At 45.7% G+C, this 25070-nt stretch overlaps 1 protein-coding gene across 1 annotated transcript in view; it reads left to right on the top strand.

Annotated features, from left to right (window-relative positions):
* The window catches only part of LOC119849263 (disintegrin and metalloproteinase domain-containing protein 20-like), a 202866-nt gene that overhangs the window by 17363 nt on the left and 160433 nt on the right, over positions 1-25070 (top strand). The window contains exons 5-7 of the mRNA XM_043504014.1: positions 6957-7064; positions 7606-7813; positions 13900-13971. Coding sequence (XP_043359949.1) covers positions 6957-7064; positions 7606-7813; positions 13900-13971 — 388 coding nt within the window. The remainder of the gene's footprint in view (positions 1-6956; positions 7065-7605; positions 7814-13899; positions 13972-25070) is intronic.

The raw sequence follows: 25070 nt of genomic DNA, 5'->3' as shown, positions 1-25070 counted from the left end.
GAAGGGAGTGAGAAGTGGAGGTGGCCATAATTGTTGCAAGCCATCATCTTAAATTCACCATTCCGGAGCACTCAGAAGAGAGATCACAGTTGCCAGGCACGCTAGAAAGATATGGTTGACATTCTTACCTCTCCCTTGCACTTGCATTGTTGTAGGATGAGCATTACAGACCATGGTGCCCCAGTAATCCTTAATTTCCTTTCCAATGCATACATAGTTAAGCTGACTCTTCTTGCATCTCTAGGGAAGCTTTTTACATACAGGGCAGGGACTTTTCTTACTATGGGCCTGTCTATGCTTGAAACACTACAGTGGTACAACTGCAGTGATGCACTTTGTTACCGTAGCACTTCAATGTAGTCACTAGCTACGCTGACGGGAGGGGTTGTCCCATCTGCATAGGTAATCCACCTCTCCAAGAGGTGACAGTTAGGTTGATGGAAGAATCTGTCCATTGACCTAGCACTGTCTGTACCAGGGGCCAGGTTGGCTTACATGCTGCTCAGGGGGTGGCTTTTTTTACAGCCCTGAGCAGCGTTGACCTAATTTTTTAGTGTAGACCAGACCTATATATTTTCACAGTGCTGTTGTGTTAATTTTGATGGAATAAATGTGCCCAGAAAGTCGAAGGTGTTACTGTGACACTGTCCCTGTACAGTGTTTAACAGGGCTTGATTTTTGGAATAAATACAGAGACCTTGGCCTGCTGAATGACATAGCAAACACGCCATTAAAAATTGTGTCCACTTTTTATTAAAGATACAGAAAAAGAAGCAAAAAAGAGTTGAAGCATTTGAAATGTAAAGTATTAATTAAAGCTTTTGTGTTAACAATATCTCTTATCCCCTTTCCCTTTAGCTATAGAGTTTTTTTAGAAGGACCCCTCCACCCCGCCTCTTTTGACAGTTTGTTCAATGGTATCAAAGATAGTGATATATGTCGTTTTTTGTCAGGGGAAAGAGAAACAGTTGAGATGGGATGGAGCTGCTGTTGTTTAAAATCTAATCCTGCTTCCTTTAAGACAAAAAAGAGGAGAGAAAACAACAGCTAAGGTAGAAATGCAGTTTCTTTCTCTGGTGCTGACTCTTACTTGCACCCTCATTGCTGGAGAAACACAGGCACAGCACATATTCTTATCAGGCACTCCTATATCGGGAAGGAGGTTTAGGGCATTGTTTTTCACTACATATCTGGTCACAGGCTTACAACTTTGTTGCAAAATACAGTATTGGCCAGCTAAGTGAGACTGTTATTGAACAAAAGACAAAAGGAGAGAAATAGAAAAGAGAAGAAATGAGGTGGGGAAGGCAAAGGATACATGCTTGGGGAAGGGAGATGACAGTCTCACAGTCCAGGTGGTGGTCAGGATTAGCCAGATTCAATGGAGGTGGTGTTATTGAAGTCCTTCTTTGCCTGTCATCCAGTTTGGTCAGGCTATCTCTCACGATGAGAATGGTGAATGTTGCACAGTGTTATGGGGGGCCCCAGGAGACTGTGGGGATGGCAGCCACGGTGGTGAAGTTTGTTCCTCCCAGTCCACCTGTCTTCCAACAAGCAGATACGTCTCTAAAATCATGATTTCTCCCCACAATTTCTTTATATTTAAGGATCCTAAAAGGGAGTGATAACCAGGATAGCCCATGCTCTCATTTTGTTCACTAATTAGGCCTAATTTGCGACATACCAGTTTAGTAGCCCCATGCTACTTTTGTTTACCAGACATGATTTCAGCACAGTCCTTGAATGACCTCACTAGGCCTTTTTGTTTGGACTAATTCAGCCTTTTGTTTCCCTTTTGTATCTTTCCCCTTTAACATTTGTTACAGGTGATTGGAACATTTAAGCCTCTGCTTCTCCGGATTCCCCTAACAGCAGTCCTAATAGGTGGCCAAAGACGGTGCTTGCTAGGGTCTATGACAGAATGGTAGCAGAGATGGGATCTACATGTTAGTCTATGAAGTTTTTTTAAGACACTTTTGGTGGGGGATTATACTTTTGCGCTACACTGAAAGTCGGGAGCAGGTCTGTTAGTTTGTCTCAGGTATAAGTTAATTAGCAAACATGAATTATGAACACTTCATGAAAGACCAGCTTCTGAGCATGTGTGCATTGCTGCGGATCAGAAGAAATCTAAGTTGGCGACCATGCTGTGTTCATGTCTTGAGGCAGGATTGGCACTAGCTCCAGACCATTAGGTCAGAAGGGCTCCCTTTTTCTTCTGCCAGACAGGCAGTTGACCGAAGAGATAGTGCCAGAGACTGTTCCACTGATGATTCTGCAGAAGTAGCAGAAAGGGCGAGATGTCCAAAGCTGTGGAAACTGGAATGGAAATGAAAGTTCTTGGAGGAGAGATGGTTGGAGCCGGTGGCCAAGTATCAGAAAGAGCATTTTGAATTGGATCAACAGAAGTTTGTTGACCAGATCAAACACTGCTGGCTCAAAGAGAACTGAGTCAAATCATGCCCCTCGGACCAAGGAAGAAGGACATACAACATGCCTAAACAGGAGCTAATAGGCAATCATAGAATCATAGAATCATAGAATATCAGGGTTGGAAGGGACCCCAGAAGGTCATCTAGTCCAACCCCCTGCTCAAAGCAGGACCAAGTCCCAGTTAAATCATCCTAGCCAGGGCTTTGTCAAGCCTGACCTTAAAAACCTCTAAGGAAGGAGATTCTACCACCTCCCTAGGTAACGCATTCCAGTGTTTCACCACCCTCTTAGTGAAAAAGTTTTTCCTAATATCCAATCTAAACCTCCCCCATTGCAACTTGAGACCATTACTCCTCGTTCTGTCATCTGCTACCATTGAGAACAGTCTAGAGCCATCCTCTTTGAAACCCCCTTTCAGGTAGTTGAAAGCAGCTATCAAATCCCCCCTCATTCTTCTCTTCTGCAGACTAAACAATCCCAGCTCCCTCAGCCTCTCCTCATAAGTCATGTGCTCTAGACCCCTAATCATTTTTGTTGCCCTTCGCTGTACTCTTTCCAATTTATCCACATCCTTCTTGTAGTGTGGGGCCCAAAACTGGACACAGTACTCCAGATGAGGCCTCACCAGTGTCGAATAGAGGGGAACGATCACGTCCCTCGATCTGCTCGCTATGCCCCTACTTATACATCCCAAAATGCCATTGGCCTTCTTGGCAACAAGGGCACACTGCTGACTCATATCCAGCTTCTCGTCCACTGTCACCCCTAGGTCCTTTTCCGCAGAACTGCTGCCGAGCCATTCGGTCCCTAGTCTGTAGCGGTGCATTGGATTCTTCCATCCTAAGTGCAGGACCCTGCACTTATCCTTATTGAACCTCATTAGATTTCTTTTGGCCCAATCTTCCAATTTGTCTAGGTCCTTCTGTATCCTATCCTATCAGGTGGAGGTAGAATGAATTCCATCGCTCTGCCTTTAGCCTGAGTCAATATAGACACCAAAGGATGTTCTGGGACTCTGACTGTGGGAGCATGGGACGTTATTTCACATGATGTGTTAATCTGTGTAATGATGTAATATGGTTAACTTCTGAAGGTTCAGGTGCAAGCTGTCAAGGCCAGAATCAGTGGCTGGGGCATGAGATCTCTGTCTACCCTCACCTCGGAAACTAAGTCAATGCTGAATGTGTCTGTGGCCCAGATTTCAGGTGGGAGTAGTGAGATACTGGTACAGCTAAGAGGTGCTCTGGACCAGACCTCCTCTGGGAACAGGAAAGACTATGGCACAGCTGACAGTTGCTATGATTCAAAACTCCTCAGGAAAAGGGAAACTCAGGCATAGACAAATGGTGCCATGTGTCAAAACTCCCCTGGAACGAGTAAAAAGAGCTGTCAAATTCATGATAGTCACTAAAGGGTGGGAAATGCTCTAGAGGAGTGTGAAACAATCACTGGGAGAGTGTAAATGAAAAGGAGGTGGAAAAGTTCCCCTTAATCTCTGGCTTCCAGTTATTTGGTCATGATGTAATTAAACTTGAGGGAGATGGAGGGGGAAAAACACCTCACCTCTCCCAGGAGGTGTGAAGATGGGGACTGGGCTTGTGGGAAAGTGAATAGATTCCACCTCGACCCAGCACCAGGACCACGCTTCTCACAGAAGGAGACCCAAGGATCTTGGGACCACCCCAACCAATCAGAAATACCGGGGTGACTAGCATACGGGGGCCTGCTAACTCTGCAGCTAGTTCCCCCTTCCCTGGGATAATGAGGGAATGAATTTATATAATGTAGGTAGGATCCTAACTATGATGTTTTCATGATAATTGGAACTGTTTAATCATAGAATCATAGAATATCAGGGTTGGAAGGGACCCCAGAAGGTCATCTAGTCCAACCCCCTACTCAAAACAGGACCAAGTCCCAGTTAAATCATCCTAGCCAGGGCTTTGTCAAGCCTGACCTTAAAAACCTCTAAGGAAGGAGATTCTACCACCTCCCTAGGTAACGCATTCCAGTGTTTCACCACCCTCTTAGTGAAAAAGTTTTTCCTAATATCCAATCTAAACCTCCCCCATTGCAACTTGAGACCATTACTCCTCGTTCTGTCATCTGCTACCATTGAGAACAGTCTAGAGCCATCCTCTTTGAAACCCCCTTTCAGGTAGTTGAAAGCAGCTATCAAATCCCCCCTCATTCTTCTCTTCTGCAGACTAAACAATCCCAGCTCCCTCAGCCTCTCCTCATAAGTCATGTGCTCTAGACCCCTAATCATTTTTGTTGCCCTTCGCTGTACTCTTTCCAATTTATCCACATCCTTCTTGTAGTGTGGGGCCCAAAACTGGACACAGTACTCCAGATGAGGCCTCACCAGTGTCGAATAGAGGGGAACGATCACGTCCCTCGATCTGCTCGCTATGCCCCTACTTATACATCCCAAAATGCCATTGGCCTTCTTGGCAACAAGGGCACACTGCTGACTCATATCCAGCTTCTCGTCCACTGTCACCCCTAGGTCCTTTTCCGCAGAACTGCTGCCGAGCCATTCGGTCCCTAGTCTGTAGCGGTGCATTGGATTCTTCCATCCTAAGTGCAGGACCCTGCACTTATCCTTATTGAACCTCATTAGATTTCTTTTGGCCCAATCTTCCAATTTGTCTAGGTCCTTCTGTATCCTATCCCTCCCCTCCAGCGTATCTACCACTCCTCCCAGTTTAGTATCATCCGCAAATTTGCTGAGAGTGCAATCCACACCATCCTCCAGATCATTTATAATGACTGAATGCATGTATTAAGTTTGAATTAATAAGTAGTCACACAAGATGCACTGTCTGAAGATGGGGTGCCAAAACATCCCTGGAGTATTGGTCAAATAATCAAGCAAGAGTGCTTTCAATAAAGGAGAAATGTGATGGATTGGGAGTATGTCTGTACAATTTACAAATTCTGGTTCATCTTGGGAAGTTGTACTATGAAAACCTGCTGTGCCTATATGCATGTGGATCTATTTTTGCTGACAGATCCTGTAGCAGGTACATATCAGGCAGAAGTACAATAGGATGGTGCTTAGGACTCCATGACTCTATTCAGGAGCAAACCCTCTGAACAATGGGTGAGCTGCATTCTTAGCACATTGGTTTAGCTGACTCCCCTGAAGGGAAGAGGAAAAGAAAGAGCAGTGGAAAGTTACTCAAAAGACAGACTAAAGGAAGCCAGGATGGATTTAAAATAGCGAGCCACACAGAAACAGGGAGAGCCAGACAAGAAGGAGGCCTTGAGAGCAGGAGGGAGTAAAATCACCCAACATATAGGAACCCTATGTTGCAGGGGAGCCCTGCCTGCTTTTCTGTGCCCAGATGGCCCTACAAACTCTGGGCAACCCAAGAGACTCTGACTTGATCCCAAAGAATATCCTGGTGTGGTAAGGAAACTGAGACAGGTACACTGCATATAATGTTTACTGTTTTGTATGATCCATGCTCTCCTGTGCGTCACATACTGAAGTAGGTCTGTTATATCCAGGTATTACAATGAAATCTGTACAATGGGGCCCTGATTAACCTCTTGCTATTTAGGCCCTCCTATAGTATAAATAAACAATTAATAGGAAACTTCATTAAGGCTTATGAGTATCCTTTTTAGTATCCCCCATATCTGACAGTCAGACTCTCCCTTTGAGGAGCCACTCATTTATTAAGTTATTTGAAGGAGAAGATTGGTTTATTTTCTAAAAAAAGTATCCCCTAATCTCTTATTAAGGCTCTGTTGGAAATGACTGGAATCAAATAGTACTTAACTTTTATGTAGTTATCTTCTAAAGTGGAAAAATAATATTGTTCTGGAATTGGTCTGCCTCCAGTTGGTGGGCAGAAAGGGAACAGTCCCTTGTCTGGACATGGTGGTTCCTAGGAAGAAAATACACAGATAAGACTGCATTTTCACTTCAGTTTCTTGACAACATGCCTATATTTTTCAGAAGCTTGTTACAGATGGTGTCAGATTTTCATATAAACCAGTAGTCTTTCCTAAACCTTTTGACAGAACAAGGTTACGTAGTTTGGGAGTTAAATTGAATCTGATTTTTCCCTCTTCCTTCACTTTCCTTGGACATAATTGCATTAGAAAATATCACGTCATTTCCAAGAGGCCTCTTTTTCTGTTATTACATCTGCAACTAGCTGTTGATAGTAAGATAGTAGAAGCGTGAATAGTAAGGTATTAGGAATTCATTGTGTGAAAGGTTTAATATTTGAGAACCTCTCTTTGAAGCTCACTCAGTTTCAGCTGCATTATCTCTGCATTGTTAACATGAGTGTAAAGCAACAAAACTTGGTTTTGACACCAAAGTCAGCAGATCTGAATACACAGGAGAACAGATCTGCTGAGTGAAAAGGTAGCATTTATACAGTTATTTTTCATATTAGAACCACATTTTGAAATCAGATGCAAAAAAATTAGCCATTGCATTATGTATATTTAATTTAGTGTAACTAGAATTTGCTATTCTATTTGACTAAAATTAATGATAGAAAAAAAAAACATTTTTTTTGGACCATGCAGGATGATTGCTACTACTCTGGATATGTGGAGGATGTCCCAGAATCTGTTGCAGTTCTCAGTACCTGTTCTGGGCTCTGGTAATGTAAACTCCTCAGTATGCTAGATTGCAAACATTATGAATTTTCTTCTTCTGAAATGGGAAGGTAGATTTAATATAACAGAATAACTAGGTAAGTGCCCTTTTACTTTTTCTTAATGCAGATTTCATGCTAATGACCATATTAAGGGTCATTTGCTGCCACTGCATAGGGCTAGAATCAGAAATTTATAATCTTATTTTTATTCTGTTTTATAGATTGTAAAACAGTATGTAGTGCAGTGATGACTGATATGTGGCATAATGGCCATTTGGGGGCCTTCTGGCTTCTAATTGTGCCTCCCAAAGGTGGCAGTGTTACCAAGAACACTGATACTCAATTGTAAATTGAAAATGTTTTTCCCTCAGTAGCACTTTCCTTTTAGAAGGGAAGGGAGGAAGTTTCTATTAAAGTTCTACAAAAACTGCATTATATATCAAAAATAATTCAGATGGAAAATTCTGGACCAGCTCTAATAGTTTTGTAGAATTTTTCAATTTTTCCAAATCTCTAAATCACACTTCAATTTTGCAATTCTCAGGGGATATTTGAAGATTTATGATTTAAACTATGAAATTGAACCTGTTAAATCTTCCTCTGCATTTCTACACATTATTTATCGAATGGCAGCTGATGAAGACTCACCTGGTCGATGTGGAGTAACTGATGAAGATATCGAAGATCAAACAACTAAAGGCAGAGAACATCAAATATCTAAGGTTCAGATGGAGAGACAGCTTGTAGTAGATGTAAGTGTTTTATATAGGTTCACATAAAGTAAATGGATATTATGTGCAGGGGTAGTCAATAGGCAGACTGAGGGCCAAATCAGACTGCCAGGTGCTTTTGAATGGATGCCAAAATCTTTTTATTATTATTGGATTTTTTATTATTTTTTCTGGAGTCTGGATCTTGACTATACCTTGACCAAGAAATTTGGACCTTGACAAAAAATAATTGACCACCCCCAGGTGGAACATACTAAGCTATTCATGTTAGGCCCATTTTTCAAACTCATTGTTGGAAGTGACCTCAGTTGTGCGGAAATTCACTTTGTAGTCAGGGGAACAAATTAATTCTGTTCCTCTTGAGTTTATCCATCCATAAATCTGGTAGCTAAAAGCATTCCTATCTATTGATTGTGAAGTAAGTAGTTTGTCAGCCTCATGGAATCTATTCAACATGTGCCTAAATGCCCCAGTTGGTAGAACCAGCTCTATTTCCCTTTGCTGATTTCTTTCAAGAAATTTTGTCAGTTCCCTTCTTTTTTCAGGGTCAGATAAAGTCCAATATTCCACTTTCATCTGGCAAAAGAAGGATATTCCCTTTCCCCCATGTGTTTCACTTAGGGAAGGCCTAACACTCTGGGAAAGAGAGGGTACTGGGTCTACACTAGACTCTATTAGGACCCAGACCCTCAAATATCCAATAAAAAATCTCTGGGAAAGACAGAAGATTTGAAACCAAGGATAAGGTTATGGTCTGTGGGACATGTGTTTAGATACTGGTTGAAAGAAATCCCTCTGGCATATGCAAGCTTTTGGGGTAAACCCCTTGCTAATAGCTAAAATTCTCTGCTGTCCCTTTTGCTACCCACAACTAAGTCTTCTTCCCAGGAAGACCACAGTCTTGGTCTCAGTGGGGTACAGTGATGGGGTATGTGAACCCCACACTGGAGAGGTAAGGATTAAGGAGCAACTCTGGGCCCAGAAAGCCCTGTGAAGCCACCCTTGGTGGGCATGTTTACGGTGGAGGCTGAGCTCAAAAAGGTGCAGTTTAGCTCAGTCTGGGTGGATGGAGCAGGAAAGCAGCTGTGTGTTGCAGGCTACAACTGAGAAGCCCCATGCACCTGGGCCCAGTCCTCAATGTCAAGCTGCCACAGGCCTTTCGATTGTGGAGATCAGCAACGATGAACTGTGAATGCGAGAGGAAAACCCTTTGGAGTATGGACAGAGAGAACTCCAGAAGGGACTCAGAGACAAACCAGTGACACCAACAGAGGAACAGAATCCAGAGTAGGAAGTGGTCCAGGGAGGAGACATAGATGTATCCATCCCTTAGGCTGCACATTTTCGAATTACTGCTTAATTGGGCTCTGAGTTGGAACCTGGTGAAGCAGAGAGGGCCTAGGTTCCCTGACTCCCAGCCATTGATGCTTGCTGCTGGGTGACATAACTCAGAGTACTGCCATCAGGGGGTGTTGCTGGAATTGGACCCAAACCCACCACCTCCTATATGTGGTGGAGAACATTGGCAACACCCAAGTCCTGTTAAAAAGACCACTGAACCACAGATTGAATGACCTTGAAGAGGCCATGGATATAGGAAAGCTGCTGAAATGGATTTTGGAGAACTACCAACAGCAAGGACAGCAGCCCATTACCAGACAAAACAAGAACACCTGATCCAGCAGGTGGTGATGCTATTATAGCCCCAGGAGGCATCACAGCTCCTGGGCCTATAGGAGATGCCCTCCCCATTGAGCTGCTCATCTGGCTCATGAAAATGGGCCCTGGAGATGAATCCAAAGCCTTACTGATCACCTTTGAGTAGGTGGCCACCATGGCACTTTGGTCACCAGAACATTGGGCCACCCTGATAGCACCATACTTGACCAACCCTGTGCAATTGGTCTATTGGAGGTTGGATCCCGCTGAAGCACTAGACAACACCAGGTAAAAGCAGCCATATTTGACTATTTAGATATCAACCCCGATATGTTCTACTGGAGGTTTCTTAAAGAGAGATACCTGGCCCTGTGTGATGGCCCAGTGTCTCAAGGACACTGGGCACTGGTTAGACCCAGAAAAACAGGCAGAGTGTAGGTGGTGGAAATTCTTGTGTTAGAACAGTTCATCCATATTCTCCCAGTCGTGGCAAAGGAGTAGGTGAAACACCATCCACCGTCAATCCTGGCAGAGGCCGTGACCCTAATGGAGAACTACATGTCTGCTGAGGGGCTGGCCTCACTGACATCAAGGGCAGTGTCCTTGAAAGGAAGATTCTGACCTCTAACAGGGGCTGGGCTAGGAAGGAAGGTTGAGAACAGCTAAATCAGCTGTTATCATAGGAGGTGCCCCTGGCTGCAGGGAGAGGCCTAAATGCAAAGGCAGACTGAAGGGGGGACCAGGGCCACCAAAGAGGAGGATATGCCCCATCAGGAGGACCCACTGCATCAGAGGTGGGCCAGCCAACAATGAACCAAAGGGCACAGGCTTTGAATGTGGATAGCAGGGGCATTTCAGGTGGGAGTGTCTGTTTGTGGACTCCAATTATGGGTAGGCATGGACAGCAGTCACCCAAGCCTGGAAACAAGGCCCAGCTAAGATGCTGCTGTCAGTATGGGTAAATGGCACCAAAGTATGGGTGTGATGGACTCTGGATGTAGCCAGACCATCATGTGGACTAGTATTCTGGAGTTCCCTTACATGGTGGGGCCCCGCTATCTACTTCCAGTACATCCATAGGGATGTGCCGCCCTACCCCATGAGAAAAGTGCAACTGGAAGTACAGAGCCACACTGAGACTTGCCAAGTCAGCTTAGCGACCACTCTGGTCGCTAAGCAATATTGGGACAAGACTGGAGATGGTTTTGTTCCACTCCAGCAGCAGTGGAACAAAAATCCCCTCATCAACAGAGGCTGACCCAAACCCAAGAATGAGGTGCTTATGTGACAGGGCAAGACAGAGGGTCCTGGTGGGGGACCATCAGGCCAGACAGGAATGCTGACCCACCAGCACTACATCCAGTCTTCGCCCAGTTTTAGGACATAAAAATTAACGTCTTATTTGTACTTCAGTCCTTTTCTGCATTCAGGATTGTGGGATTTGGTGGGTTACACCAAGCAACTGCAGGTAGTTTTGGTTTCCCAGTGGAAGAACATGAAGAACCACTGCTCTAAAGAAGCCTATTAGCAAAGGAAAATTATATTTTTATAGTAGCACTTACCCAGTGTTGTCCATTAGCTTCATGCAATTCTTTTCCAATTTATAGTGTTGGTGCCAAGAAAATAGTATTTTGGAGAATCATAGTATTATAGAATTGTAGGACTGACAGGGACCTTAAGAGGTCATCTAGTCCAGTCCCCTGAACTCGTGGCAGGACTATGTATTATCTAGACCCTCCCTGACAGGTGTTGTCTAACCTGCTCTTAAAAATCTCCAATGATGGACATTCCACAACCTCCCTAGGAAATTTGTTCCAGTGCTTAACCACTCTGACAGGAAGTTTTTTCCTAATAAAATTTCAGCTTCTAACATAAACTGTCCTTGCTGAAATTTAAGCCCATTGCTTCTTGTCCTAAACTCGGAAGTTAAAGAGAACAGTTTTTCTCTCTCCTCCTTGTAACAACCTTTTATGTACTTGAAAACTGTGATCATGTCCCATCAGTCTTCTTTTCTCCAGACTAAATAAACCCATTTTTCCAATCTTCCCTCATAGGTAATGTTTTCTAGACATGTAATAATTTTTGTTGCTCTTCTTTCGACTTTCTCCAGTTTGTCCATGTGATGGGATGCGCTTGCCCTGCACTGGTACGGCAAGGGTTAACTCTGCTTTCTGGGCTGAGGAGGCCATGCCCCTCGGCCCTGCTGGACATGGTCTGGCTGGGGAATAGGTATAAAAGGGAGCAGCTTGGCTGCTCAGGGCTGACTGCCCAAGAGGGAGGACGCACACTGTAAGCTCCAATCCGGGAGCAGCTGAAGCCCAAGATAGCAGAAGCCAGAGAAACCGAGACCCAGGAGGACACCCAAGGAGTGACCGATCCACATAGACCAAAAGGTCCAGAGACCCTAGAGATGCCAGGACCACTGTGCCAGGGACAGGGTAAGAAGTAGCTCAGGGGGACTAGTCATTGTGACAAGTGGTGTCAGTATATTTTAGGTGGATTTCCCACTGACCCAGTGGCGAGAATACTTGCCACTGACAGGGTCCTGAGCTGAGACCCAGTGGAGCAAGGAGGGCCTGGGTCCCCCTAGGTGGTGGCCTACTCCCCTGACCAGCCACTGGGCCACACAGCCATACTGAAGTGGGCAGGTGTACCGACTCTGGCCATTGGGCCATGCAGCTTTCAGAGAGGGCAGCCCTACTGACTCTGGCTGCTAGACCACACAGCCCTCCTGAACCCGGAGGTCATACAGTTGCTGGCCATACACCCCGGCTGAACTGGCTAGCCATACTGAATTTGTTAGGTCCCACAGCCCTGTGGGAGAGGGCTGTCATACTGTCTCTGGCCAGTGGGTCATGAAACCCTGAGAGAAAGGGTGGCCATATTGATTTTTACCCCATGCCATGCTACCCCAAGACTGGGGTGATTGTGTAGACGCAGCCACGGTGAAAGTAACCAAAATCTGAGTGTGGTGTCAAGCGACCCATCAACAACCATTGTCCAGCAAGGGAGCTACAATGCAATGATTCACCTGCATGGGGCCACACCAGGGGAATTGCTCAACTTTGCCTGGAGACTCAGCAATGCCCACCCAGACATGCCTGGATTTCTGTTTTCCAAGCACATGGACTGAGGGTATAAAACTGAACACAGTGGGTCCATGGTTGGCCTTTCTCCTGCACCTACCTATGCTGAAAGCAACAAGGACACTCCGAAGACTCCAACTGAGGGGACTGGCCCAGATTTCAAGGTGAAATCTGTATACTATGGACTAAAATATCCAGTGGGGTGAGAAAAACTGCTTAATCTAGATGTTGCCCAGTCTAATAGGGTTGAGAGTTTAGACTGCGTGCTTAGATTTTATTTTATTTTGGTAACTAACTCTGACTTTTTGCCTATCACTTAAAATCTATCTTTTGTAGTCAATATATTTGTTTTAATGTTTATCTGTACCAGTGACTTTGTATGAAGTGTGTGGGAAATCTGCTCAGGTTTTGCAAAGGCTGGTGTATATCCACTTTCCACTGAAGAAGTGGTGAACCAATTAATAAATCTGCATTGCTCATCTTGAGCAGTGCAAGTCGGTATATTCCTGAGGTACAGTGCTGGGAGCTGTGGGGCGGAATTAGGCTGGTGCCTTTCTCTGTGTGATTCATGAGTGGCTCTGGGAGTATTCATGCAATCTAGCTAGGTGTTGGGCTCCACATGCGGTTGTGCTGAGTGATAACAGCACCTGGAGGGTTTTGCTGCTGATCACTAGCAAGGCATTGTGAGAGACAGCCCAGGCTGGAGAGAGTTCAGGGAGCACAGCGGTCCCATGGTCCCAGGCTGCACCCCGGGGATCCTGTCACAACCTCCAGGTCCCTTTCTGTAGTACTCCTTTCTAGGCACTTATTTCTCATTTTGTATGAGTACAACTGATGGTGCTTTCCTAAATGGAGTACTTTGCATTTGTCCTTTATTGAATTTCATCCTGTTTCCTGCAGACCATTTCTCCAGATCATTCTAAATTTTAATCCTGTCCTCGAAAGAACTTGCAACCCCTTGCAGCTTGGTATCGTCCACAAATTTTATAAGTGTAATCTCTATGCCGTTATCTAAACTGTGAATCACTGAGAACTACTCTCTGGAAATGGTTTTCCCACCAATTATGCAGTCACCTTATAGTAGCTCCATTTAGGTTGCATTTCCCTAGTTTGTTTATGAGAAGGCCATGTGAAGCAGTATCAAAAGCCTTACTAAAGTCAAGCTATACCACATCTACCACTTCCCCCTATCCTAAAGGCTTGTTATCCTGTCAAAGAATTATAATTCTGTACGATTTTCCCCTTGGGTGAGTGACATAATACTGGAAAGTATGATTCAGGGTTGTATTTCTGTGATTCTACATGCATTTAAACACCTCAATTTACTGTACATAACCATGCTTTATGTGTCTTTACTTCCAGAAAAGTGAACGAAACACTTTGTACACATCTACCAGATATTTAGAGTGTTATTTTGTTGCAGACAAAGCAAAGGTAAGTAATCAAATGATAGTGTTCTGTTCTAATTATAATGTCAGAGTTACAAACTATTTTAGTAGTGATCCTTCTGCTCTTAAATCTCCCAGTAAAATATATAATATATATATATATATGAAACACTGAAGTTTGATGTATAGATTAGGATGTGAAGTATTCTCCTTAGTCATTGGTTAGAAATATAGATATACCCTTCAGTTGATGAAAGTTGGGCATTGTAAAATCAGCAGGTACAAATAACTTGCATCAAACAGTTTTAAGAGAGCTGGCTGATGAATTTGCTGAAACACTGATGCTGATTTTCAGTAAGTCTGAAAATACTGGGGAAGTTCCAGAAGAATGGAAGAAATTTATGTTGTGCCAATACTATAAAGGGTAAGTGGGATGACCCAGTTAATTATAGGTAAGGCTACGATTTAGTGACAGAGGTCACGGAAGTCACATATTTGTGACTTCCAGTGACTTCCATGACTTCACCCTTCAGTGGTCAGGAGCTGCAAGGTCCCACACTGCCTGCGGAGGCTGGGAGCTGCAGCATTCCTCGCCGCCCGTGAAGGCTGGGAGTGCAGGGTTCCCCGCCACCCACAAGGGCAAGGAACTCCGAGGTACCCCTGCCACCTCTGGTGGCCCCCAGAACTCCAAGTCGTGAGGGGAAACCCCAGAGCTCCCAGTTGCTGGGGACAGTGGGAAAACCCCCAAGCTCCCTGCCACCGCCATGGCCAGGCGGAGTGGCACCCCCCCAGCTCTCAGCTGCCCCACTTCAGGCAGTGTGGAGACCCACAGATCCCCATTTTGTTACGGATATTTTTCATAAAAGCCACGGACAGGTCACAGCTTCCGTGAATTTTTTCTTTTTTGCTCGTGATCTGTCCGTGGCTTTTACTAAAAATATCTGTGAGAAAATCTTATCTTTAATTATAGGCCTGTCAGACTGACATCGATCCCGGGGAATATAGTGGACTGACTGATACACGACCAGATTAATAAAGAGTTAGAGGAGGGTAATATAATTAATGCCAATTAACATAGGTTTATGGAGAATAGATTCTGTTAAACTAAGCTGTTATCTTTTTTCATGAGATAAGCTGGGCTGATAAAATAATAGTGTTTATGTAATAGACTTATTTAAGGCACTTGTCTTGATACTGCACAACATTTCAGTTAAAAAACTAGAATGATATAAACTTAACATGGCACACATTAAAAAGATTAAAAGTTGGCTAAATGGTTTGTTCTTAAAATATCAGGGGGTAGCTGTGTTAGTCTGTATCCACAAAAACAACAAGGAGTCTGGTGGCACCTTACATTTATTTATTAAATATTAAATATTAAATTTATTTGGGCATAAGCTTTCGTGGGTAAAAAAACACTTCTTCAGATGCATTTTTACCCACGAAAGCTTATGCCCAAATAAATCTGTCAATCTTTAAGGTGCCACCGGACTCCTTGTAGTTCTTAAAATGTAATTGTAACAGGAAATCATTATTGAGTGGATGTGTTTATAGTGGGGTCCTGCAGGGATCAGTTCTTCTCCCTATGCTATTTAACATTCTTCTTCGAGTGCTTGTTCATGTCTATTCCATTGTAGGTGTGTGTGCTTGCCACATGCACCGGTGCTGGAAGTTTTTCCCTCAGTGGTATCTGTAGGGGACCGGCTCTGGCACCCTCTGGAATGGCGTGTGTATGCCGAGGCATAAGGGACACTGCCAGCTCAACCCTCTCTCAGTTCCTTCTTACTGCCATTGTCAGTGCTGGAACACCTACTTGCCTTGGCAAGCTTACTCCCCTCAACTGCTCATTGGGAACTTTGCTGTATATAGTTGATGAAAAGTTGTGAGTTTTTAGTTCCCTTAGTATAGTTTAGTGTTAGTTAGTTAGTTAATAGTCCCTGATGGAACTTAGCCTAGGGACGCAACATGCACCGGTCCTTGGGCTTCAAACCCTGTGACTTGCAGAAAACCTATGGCAGTCAGTGACTCCCACAGTATTTGTTTGAGGTGCTGAGGGGAAACCCATGTTAGCAACAAGTATTGCATTTGTAAAAGCTTTAAACCTTGGACCAAAAAGGAGTGGGACATTATGGAGTCGGCTCTTACACCAGCACCAGATCCATCCAGATCAGACTCTGCTCCTAGCTCCGTGATCTCTCTGCGGAGCATGCCACCAGCGACAACTTTGGACCGGCATTGATCCCCCTCCCTGGTACCAGCTAGAAAGCAAAGAAAGGCCAGGAGGGGACATTCTCCTTTGTCCCGTAAAGGGAAGGAGAGGACCGGAAGAGAGCAAAGACCTGTGAGGGGCAGCTCTTCACCTCTGGATGGAGGTCAGGCCCCAGCTCCTGCTAAATGAACTAGCTCACTCCAGGACTCGCCCACCACCCTGGGAAGCAGCAGAGGCATTTGGCATCTGGCAATGTCATCCACACTGGAGGCCTTTCAGGTTTCAAAGGACATTCTGTCCCTATCAGTGTCACCCATCCTGGCCACAGAAGTGTCCCGTTCCAGGGGAAAACCTGCCTTGGGACCCTTCCAACGGTCCCCATCAGTGCGGCACTGCTCCTCACCACAGGGACTGTCCTACCAGTGCTCGCCTGCACAGAACCACCACGCCCCAGTTAGGGGTCAGTCCACTCATCAGAGTCATAGAATCATAGAATATCAGGGTTGGAAGGGACCTCAGGAGGTCATCTAGTCCAACCCCCTGCTCAAAGCAGGACGAATCCCCAACTAAATCATCCCAGCAAGGGCTTTGTCAAGCCTGACCTTAAAAACCTCTAAGGAAGGAGATTCCACCACCTCCTTAGGTAATCCATACCAGTGTTTCACCACCCTCCTAGTGAAAAAGTTTTTCCTAATATCCAATCTAAACCCCCAGTCCCCTAATCAGTTTTGTTGCCCTCCGCTGGATGTTTTACAATTTTTCCACATCCTTCTTGTAGTGTGGGGCCCAAACCTGGATAGAGTACTCCAGATGAGACCTCACCAATGTCGAATAGAGGGGAACAATCACGTCCCTCAATCTGCTGGCAATGCCCCTACCTATACATCCCAAAATGCCATTGGCCTTCTTGGCAACAAGGGCACACTGTTGACTCATATCCAGCTTCTCGTCCACTGTAACCCCTAGATCATTTTCTGCAGAAATGCTGCCTAGCCACTCAGTCCCTAGTCTGTAGCGGTGCATGGGATTCTTCTGTCCTAAGTGCAGGACTCTGCACTTGTCCTTGTTGAACCTCATCAGATTTCTTTTGACCCAATCCTCTAATTTGTCTAGGTCCCTCTGTATCCTATCCCTACCCTCTAGCGTATCTACTTCTCCTCCCAGTTTAGTGTCATCTGCAAACTTGCTGAGAGTGCAATCCACACCATCCTCCAGATCATTAATGAAGATATTGAACAAAACCGGCCCGAGTACCGACCCTTGGGGCACTCCACGTGATACCGGCTGCCAACTAGACATGGAGCCATTGATCACTACCCGTTGAGCCTGACAATCTAGCCAGCTTTCTATCCACCTTATCGTCCATTCATCCAGCCCATACTTCTTTAACTTACTGGCAAGAATACTGTGGGAGACCGTGTCAAAAGCTTTGCTAAAGTCAAGGAACAACACGTCCACTGCTTTCCCCTCATCCACAGAGACAGTTATCTCGTCATAGAAGGCAATTATGTTAGTCAGGCATGACTTGCCCTTGGTGAATCTATGCTGACTTTTCCTGATCAGTTTCCTCTCCTCTAAGTGCTTCAGAATTGATTCTTTGAGGACCTGCTCCATGATTTTTCCAGGGACTGAGATGAGACTGACTCACCTGTAGTTCCCAGCATCCTCCTTCTTCCCTTTTTTAAAGATGGGCACTACATTAGCCTTTTTCCAGTCCTCCAGGACCTCCCCCGATCGTTGTGAGTTTTCAAAGATAATGGCCAATGGCTCTGCAATCAGATCCGCCAACTCCTTTAGCACTCTTGGATGCAGCGCATTCGGCCCCATGGACTTATGCTCATCCAGCTTTTCTAAATAGTCCCAAATCACTTCTTTCTTCACAGAGGGCTGGTCACCTCCTCCCCATTCTGTGCTGCCCAGTGCAGTAGTCTGGGAGCTGACCTTGTTTGTGAAGACAGAGGCAAAAAAAGCATTGAGTACATTAGTTTTTTCCATATCCTCTGTCACCAGGTTGCCTCCCTCATTCAGTAAGGGGCCCACACTTTCCTTGACTTTCTTCTTATTGTTAACATACCTGAAGAAACCCTTCTTGTTACTCTTAACATCTCTTGCTAGCTGCACCTCCAGGTGTGATTTGGCCTTCCTGATTTCACTCCTGCATGCCCGAGCAATATTTTTATATTCTTCCCTGGTCATTTGTCCAATCTTCTACTTCTTGTAAGTTTCTTTTTTGTGTTTAAGATCAGCAAGGATTTCACTGTTAAGCCAAGCTGGTCGCCTGCCATATTTACTATTCTTTCTACACATAGGGATGATTTGTCCCTGTAACCTCAATAAGGATTCTTTAAAATACAGCCAGATCTCCTGGACTCCTTTCCCCCTCATGTTATTCTCCCAGGGGATCCTGCCCATCAGATTCCTGAGGTTGTCAAAGTCTGCTTTTCTGAAGTCCAGGGTCCGTATTCTGCTGCTCCCCTTTCTTCCCTGTGTCAGGATCCTGAACTCAACTGTCTCATGGTCACTGCCTCCCAGGTTCCCATCCACTTTTGCTTCCCCTACTAATTCTTCCCGGTTTGTGAGCAGCAGGTCAAGAAGAGCTCTGCCCCTAGTTGCTTCCTCCAGCACTTGCACCAGAATTTGTCCCCTACACTTTCCAAAAACTTCCTGGATTGTCTGTGCACCGCTGTATTTCTCTCCCAGCAGATATCGGGCTGATTGAAGTCTCCCATGAGAACCAGGGCCTGCGATCTATTAACTTCTGTGAGTTGCCAGAAGAAAGCCTCGTCCACCGCATCCCCCTGATCCGGTGGTCTCTAGCAGACTCCCACCACGACATCACCCTTGTTGCCCCCGGCATCAGTCCTCAGACTCCAAGCAGTGCTCCTCTGTCTAGAGGAGGCAATTGCCAGGGAAATGGCGCAGATCACCGCTTGCAGAGGCAATAAAATCATTGTTGCTTCACATTCATGCAGTCTTTATTTATTCATCACACAAATAGGGGGATAACTGCCAAGGTAGCCCTGAGGGGTGGTGGAGAGAAGCACCAGGTGGGTGGTGGAGGAGGGAAGGACAAGACCACACAGCACTTTAAAACTTATTGAATGCCAGCCTTCTGTTGCTTGGACAATCCTCTGGGGTGGAGTGGCTGGGTGGCCGGAGCTCCCCCACCGCGTTCTTGGGCGTCTGGGTGAGGAGGCTGTGGAACTTGGGGGGGAGGGTGGTTGGTCACACAGGGGCTGTAGTGGTGGGCTGTGCTCCTGCTGCCTTTCCTGCAGCTCAACCATATGCTGGAGCATATGAGTTTGATCCTCCAGTAGCCTGAGCATTGACTCCTGCCTTCTTTCAGCAAGCTGACGCCACCTACCATCTTCAGCCCGCCACCTCTCCTTGTGGTCATATTGTGTTTTTCTGCACTCTGAGATTGTCTGCCTCCATGTATTTTGCTTTGCTCTGTCAGTGTGGGAGGACAGCATGAGGTCAGAGAACATTTAATCATGAGTGCATTTTTTTCACCTTCTAATCTTCACTAGCTTCTGGGAAGGAGAAACATGCAGCTGGAGGAGGGAAAAAAAAGGGAGAGTGGTAGTTAAAAGGACACATTTTATAGAACAATGGTACACTCTTTCACAGTAAACCTTGCTGTTAACATTACACAGCACATGTGCTTTCATTACAAGGTCACATTTTGCCTCTTATTGAGGGTATGCCGGTTTGGTGTGAGAGATCACTCACACAGGGCTGGGCAACAGAATTCAGCTTGCAGGCAGCCATGGTAAGCCACAGTCTTTTGGCTTCTTTAACGATATCACTCTCCTGAGGGTAACACAGAGAGAGAAAGAATGGATGTTGTTTGAATGCCATAAACACCCGGACCATATGCTGCAATGCTTTGTTTTACAATGATTCCCGACTACTACCAGTGCTACTGGCCTGGCGTGGTAAAGTGTCCTACCATGGAGGACGGAATAAGGCTACCCAGGCTACCTTTTGCAAAGGCTTTGGGAATACATCCAGGAGAGCTTTATGGAGATGTCCCTGGAGGATTTCTGCTCCATCCCCAGACACATTAACAGACTTTTCCAGTAGCTGTACTGGTCACAAATGCCAGGGCAAATTAATCATTAAACATGCTTGCTTTTAAACCATGTATAATATTTACAAAGGTACACTCACCAGAGGTCCCTTCTCCACCTTCAGGGTCTGGGAGCCCGCCTTGGGTGGGTTCGAGGAGTACTGGGTCCAGGTCCAGAGTAATAAACAGATCCTGGCTGTTTGGGAAACCGGTTTCTCCACTTCCTTGTGTGAGCTATCTACAACCTCCTCCTCATCATCATCATCTTCCTCGCCCCCAAAACCCGCGTCCATGTTGCCTCCCACTCCTTCAATGGAATCAAAGCACAGGGTTGGGGTAGTGGTGGCTGCACCCCCTAGAATGGCATGCAGCTCATAGAAGCGGCATGTCTGGGGCTCTGAACTGGAGCGGCCGTTTGCCTCTCTGGTTTTTTGATAGGCTTGCCTGAGCGCCTTAATTTTCAAGAGGCACTGCTGCAGGTCCCTGTTATAGCCTCTGTCCTTCATGCCATTGGAGATTTTTTCAAATATTTTGGCATTTCGTCTTTTCCAACGGCGTTCTGCCAGCACGGATTTGTCTCCCCATACAGCGATCAGATCCCGTACCTCCCGTTTGGTCCATGCTGGAGCTCTTCGGTGATCCTAGGACTGCATGGTCTCCTGTGATGATGAACTCTGCATGGTGACCTGTGCAGGTGAGCTCGCCACGCTGGCCAAACAGGAAATGAGATTCAAAAGTTTGCAGGCCTTTTCCTGTATAGCTGGCCAGTGCATCTGAGTTGAGAGCGCTGTCCAGAGTGGATAGCTCCCGGAGGCCAATACCGCTGAATTGCATCCACAGTACCCCAAATTCGACCCAGCAAGGCTGATTTCAGCGCTAATCCCCTTGTCAGGGGTGGAGTAAAGAAATTGATTTTAAGAGCCCGTTAAGTCGAAAAAAAGGGCTTCATCATGTGGACGGGTGCAGGGTTAAATCGAGATAACGCTGCTAAATTTGACCTAAACTTGTAGTGTAGACCAGGCCTAAGGCCTCGTCAAGGGTGCCCTCTCAGATGCCTTTCTCCAGTCATGGGCAGGGGATCTGATGTACGCATTCCCACCGATTCTGCTGATCAGCAGGGTCTTATCAAAACTGACAAGGCACCAGTCATTATGATCACCCCGGTGATTTTTCCTGCTGAGGGTTGGAGCATAGCATCTCCCCGACCCGGTCATCTCTGCAGTCCTTCCTGGATTATCTGCTCCACCTAAAACTCCAAGGCTTCATGCTTTCTTCCATCAAGGTGCACTTGGCAGCCATATCAGCCTTCCACCCACCTGTCCAGAGCAAATTGGTGTTCTCGCATGAGATGTCGATCCGGTTCTTAAAGGGCCTTGAAAAGCTCTTCCTGCTGGTCCAGGACTCAATTCCCCATGGGATCTCAACCAGGTCCTCTCTAGGCTCACAGGCCCGTATCTGAGATTACGGCCCTGACTTCAGAGCCTCAGTATACAGTGTTCTACAAGGACAAGGTCCAGCTTCAACCTCATCTGGCTTTCCTGCCTAAGGTGGTGTCCCCTTTTCATGTCAACCAGGATATCTTCCTCCCAGTGTTCTGTCTGAAGCTGCACTCAACCAATGAGGAAAGGCAGCTACAGACATTGGATGTCCGGCTCACCATAGCATTCTACCTGGAGAGCCCCAAGCCCTTCCACAGACTGACTCAGCTCTTTAGCACAACAGCGGACAGGATGAAGGGTCTCCCGGTGTCATTGCAGAGGATCTTGAATTGGATCACCACCTGCATCCGGACCTGTTGTGAGCTGGCTTAGGACAAGCCACCGCCTATAGTGAAGGTCCACTCCTCAGTGGCCTTCCTGGTGCATGTCACTATCCAGGACCTCTGCAGGGCTGCAACATGGTCTTTGGTACACATGTTCATGATGCACTACACCATCATCCAGCAAGCAAGAGATGACGCTGGATTTGGCAGAGCTGTTTTGCAAACAATATGTCCATGAACTCCTACCTGCCTCTGGTGGTACTGCTTGGGAGTCACCTACAATGGAACAGACATGAGCAAGCAATCAAAGAAGAAAAGACAGTTATCTTTTTTCGTAACTGGTGTCCTTCGAGCTGTGTTGCTCGTGTCCATTCCATGACCCGCCCTCCTTCCAAACTGTCAGAGTTTCTCACAAGAAGGAACTAATGGTGGGGAGAAACGGTAGCACCTCTTACATCACAGCACACAGGCACCACTCCAGAGGGCACCAGAGCCAGTCCCCTACGTTACCAATGAGGGAAAAACTTCCGGCACCGATGCATGTGTCAAGCACACACATCTACAATGGAATGGACATGAGCAACACATCTCGAAGAACACCAGTTACAAAAAAAGGTAACTGTTTTTTTTTAATCAGTAATGTAGAAGAGAACATAAAATCAACATTGATAAAGTTTGACGATGAAACCAATGGGAGAAGTGGTAAATGTTGAGGACAGGTCACTGATACAGAGCAGTCTAGATTGCTTGGTAAGCTGGGTACAAGCAAACTATGCATGTTTTAATATGGTTAAATATAAATGTATAACTCTAGAAACAAATAATGTAGGCCATAATAACGTGATGGAGGACTCTATCCTGGAAAGTGGTGACTCTGAAAAAGATATGGCCATTGTCAAGGTTCCTTCCACACTCTGAACTCTAGGGTACAGATGTGGGGACCTGCATGAAAGACCCCCTAAGCTTATTCTTACCAGGTTAGGTTAAAAACTTCCTCAAGGTACAAACTTTGCCTTGTCCTTGAACCCCATGCTGCCACCACCAAGCGTGTTAAACAAAGAACAGGGAAAGTGCCCACTTGGAACGTCTTCCCCCCAAAATATCCCCCAAGCCCTACACCCCCTTTCCTGGGGAAGGCTTGATAAAAATCCTCACTAATTTGCATAGGTGAACACAGACCCAAACCCTTAGATCTTAAGAACAATGAAAAAGCAATCAGGATCTTAAAAGAAAAATTTTAATTAATTAAACAATAAAAGAATCACCTCTGTAAAATCAGGATGGTAAATACCTTACAGGGTAATCAGATTCAAAACATAGAGAATCCCTCTAGGCAAAACCTTCAGTTACAAAACGACACAAAAACAGGAATATACATTCCATTCAACACAACCTATTTACAAGCCATTTAACAAAAGGAAATCTAACGTATTTCTAGCTCGATTACTTACTAACTTAACTGAAGTTCTGAAGAGCATTTCTGACCTGGTCCTGGCAAAAGCATCACACAGACAGACAGGCCCTTTGTTCCCCACTCCCCTCCAGCTTTGAAAGTAACTTGTCTCCTCATTGCTCATTTTGGTTAGGTGCCAGCGAGGTTATCTTTGCTTCTTAACCCTTTACAGATGAAAGGGTTTGGCCTCTGGCCAGGAGGGATTTTATAGTTCTGTATACAGAAAGGTGGTTACCCTTCCCTTTACATTTATGACAGCCATCATGGCAGATAATCAGCTGACCTCCCAGTGTGATGCTCTGGCCAAAAGGGCTAATGTGATCCTTGGATGCATAAATAAGGGAGTCTCATGTAAGAGTAGAGAGGTTATTTTACCTCTGTATTTGGCACTGCTGCAACCACAGGCATGCAGGAGTGAAATCAGGAAGGACAAATCACACTTGGAGTTGCAGCCAGCAAGGGATGTTAAGAGTAACAAGAAGGGTTTCTACAGGTATGTTAGCAACAAGAAGGTGGTCAGGGAAAGTGTGGGGAGGCAACCTAGTGACAGAGGATATGGAAAAAGCTAATGTATTCAATGCTTTTTTTGCCTCTGTTTTCACAAACAAGGTCAGCTCCCAGACTGCTGCACTGGGCAGCACAGCATGGGGAGGACGTGACCAGCCCTCTGTGGAGAAGGAAGTGGTTCAGGACTATTTAGAAAAGCTGGATGAGCACAAGTCCATGGGGCCGGATGCACTGCATCCAAGTGTGCTAAAGGAGTTGGCGGATGTGACTGCAGAGCCATTGGTCATTATCTTTGAAAACTCATGGCAATTGGGAGAGGTCCCAGACAACTGGAAAAAGGCTAATGTAGTGCCCATCTTTAAAAAAGGGAAGAAGGAGGATATGGGGAACTACAGGCCAGTCAGCGTCACCTCAGACCCTGCAAAAGTCATGGAGCAGGTCCTCAAGGAATTAATTTTGAAGCACTTGGAGTAAAGGAAAGTGATCAACAACAGTCAGCATGGATTCACCCAGGGCATGTCATGCCTGACTAACCTAATTGCCTTCTATGATGAGATAACTGGCTCTGTGGATGAGGGGAAAGCAGTGGACGTTTTATTCGTTGACGTTAGGAAAGCTTTTGATATGGTCTCCCACAGTATTCTTGCCAGCAAGTTAAAGAAGTATGGGCTGGATGAATGGACTATAAAGGTAGATAAAAAGTTGGCTAGATTGTCGGGCTCAATGGGTAGAGATCAATGGCTCCATGTCTAGTTGGCAGCCGGTATCACATGGAGTGCCCCAAGGGTCGGTCCTCGGGCCAGTTTTGTTCAATATCTTCATAAATGATCTGGAGGATGGTGTGGATTGCACCCTCAGCAAGTTTTCAGATGACACTAAACTGGGAGGAGAGGAAGATATGCTGGAGGGTAGGGATAGGATACAGAGGGCCCTAGACAAATTAGAGGACTGGGCCAAAAGCAATCTGATGAGGTTCAACAAGGACAAGTACAGAGTCCTGCACTTAGGACGGTAGAATCCCATGCACCTCTACAGACTAGGGACCGAATGGCTAGGCAGCATTTCTGCAGAAAAGGACCTAGGGGGTTACAGTGAACGAGAAGCTGGATATGAGTCAACAGTGTGTTGTTGTTGCCAAGAAG

The sequence above is a fragment of the Dermochelys coriacea genome, chromosome 1, assembly GCF_009764565.3.
Source record: "Dermochelys coriacea isolate rDerCor1 chromosome 1, rDerCor1.pri.v4, whole genome shotgun sequence".
In the NCBI taxonomy this organism is placed as follows: Eukaryota; Metazoa; Chordata; order Testudines; family Dermochelyidae; genus Dermochelys; species Dermochelys coriacea.
This window is presented reverse-complemented; position numbering and strand designations above follow the sequence as displayed.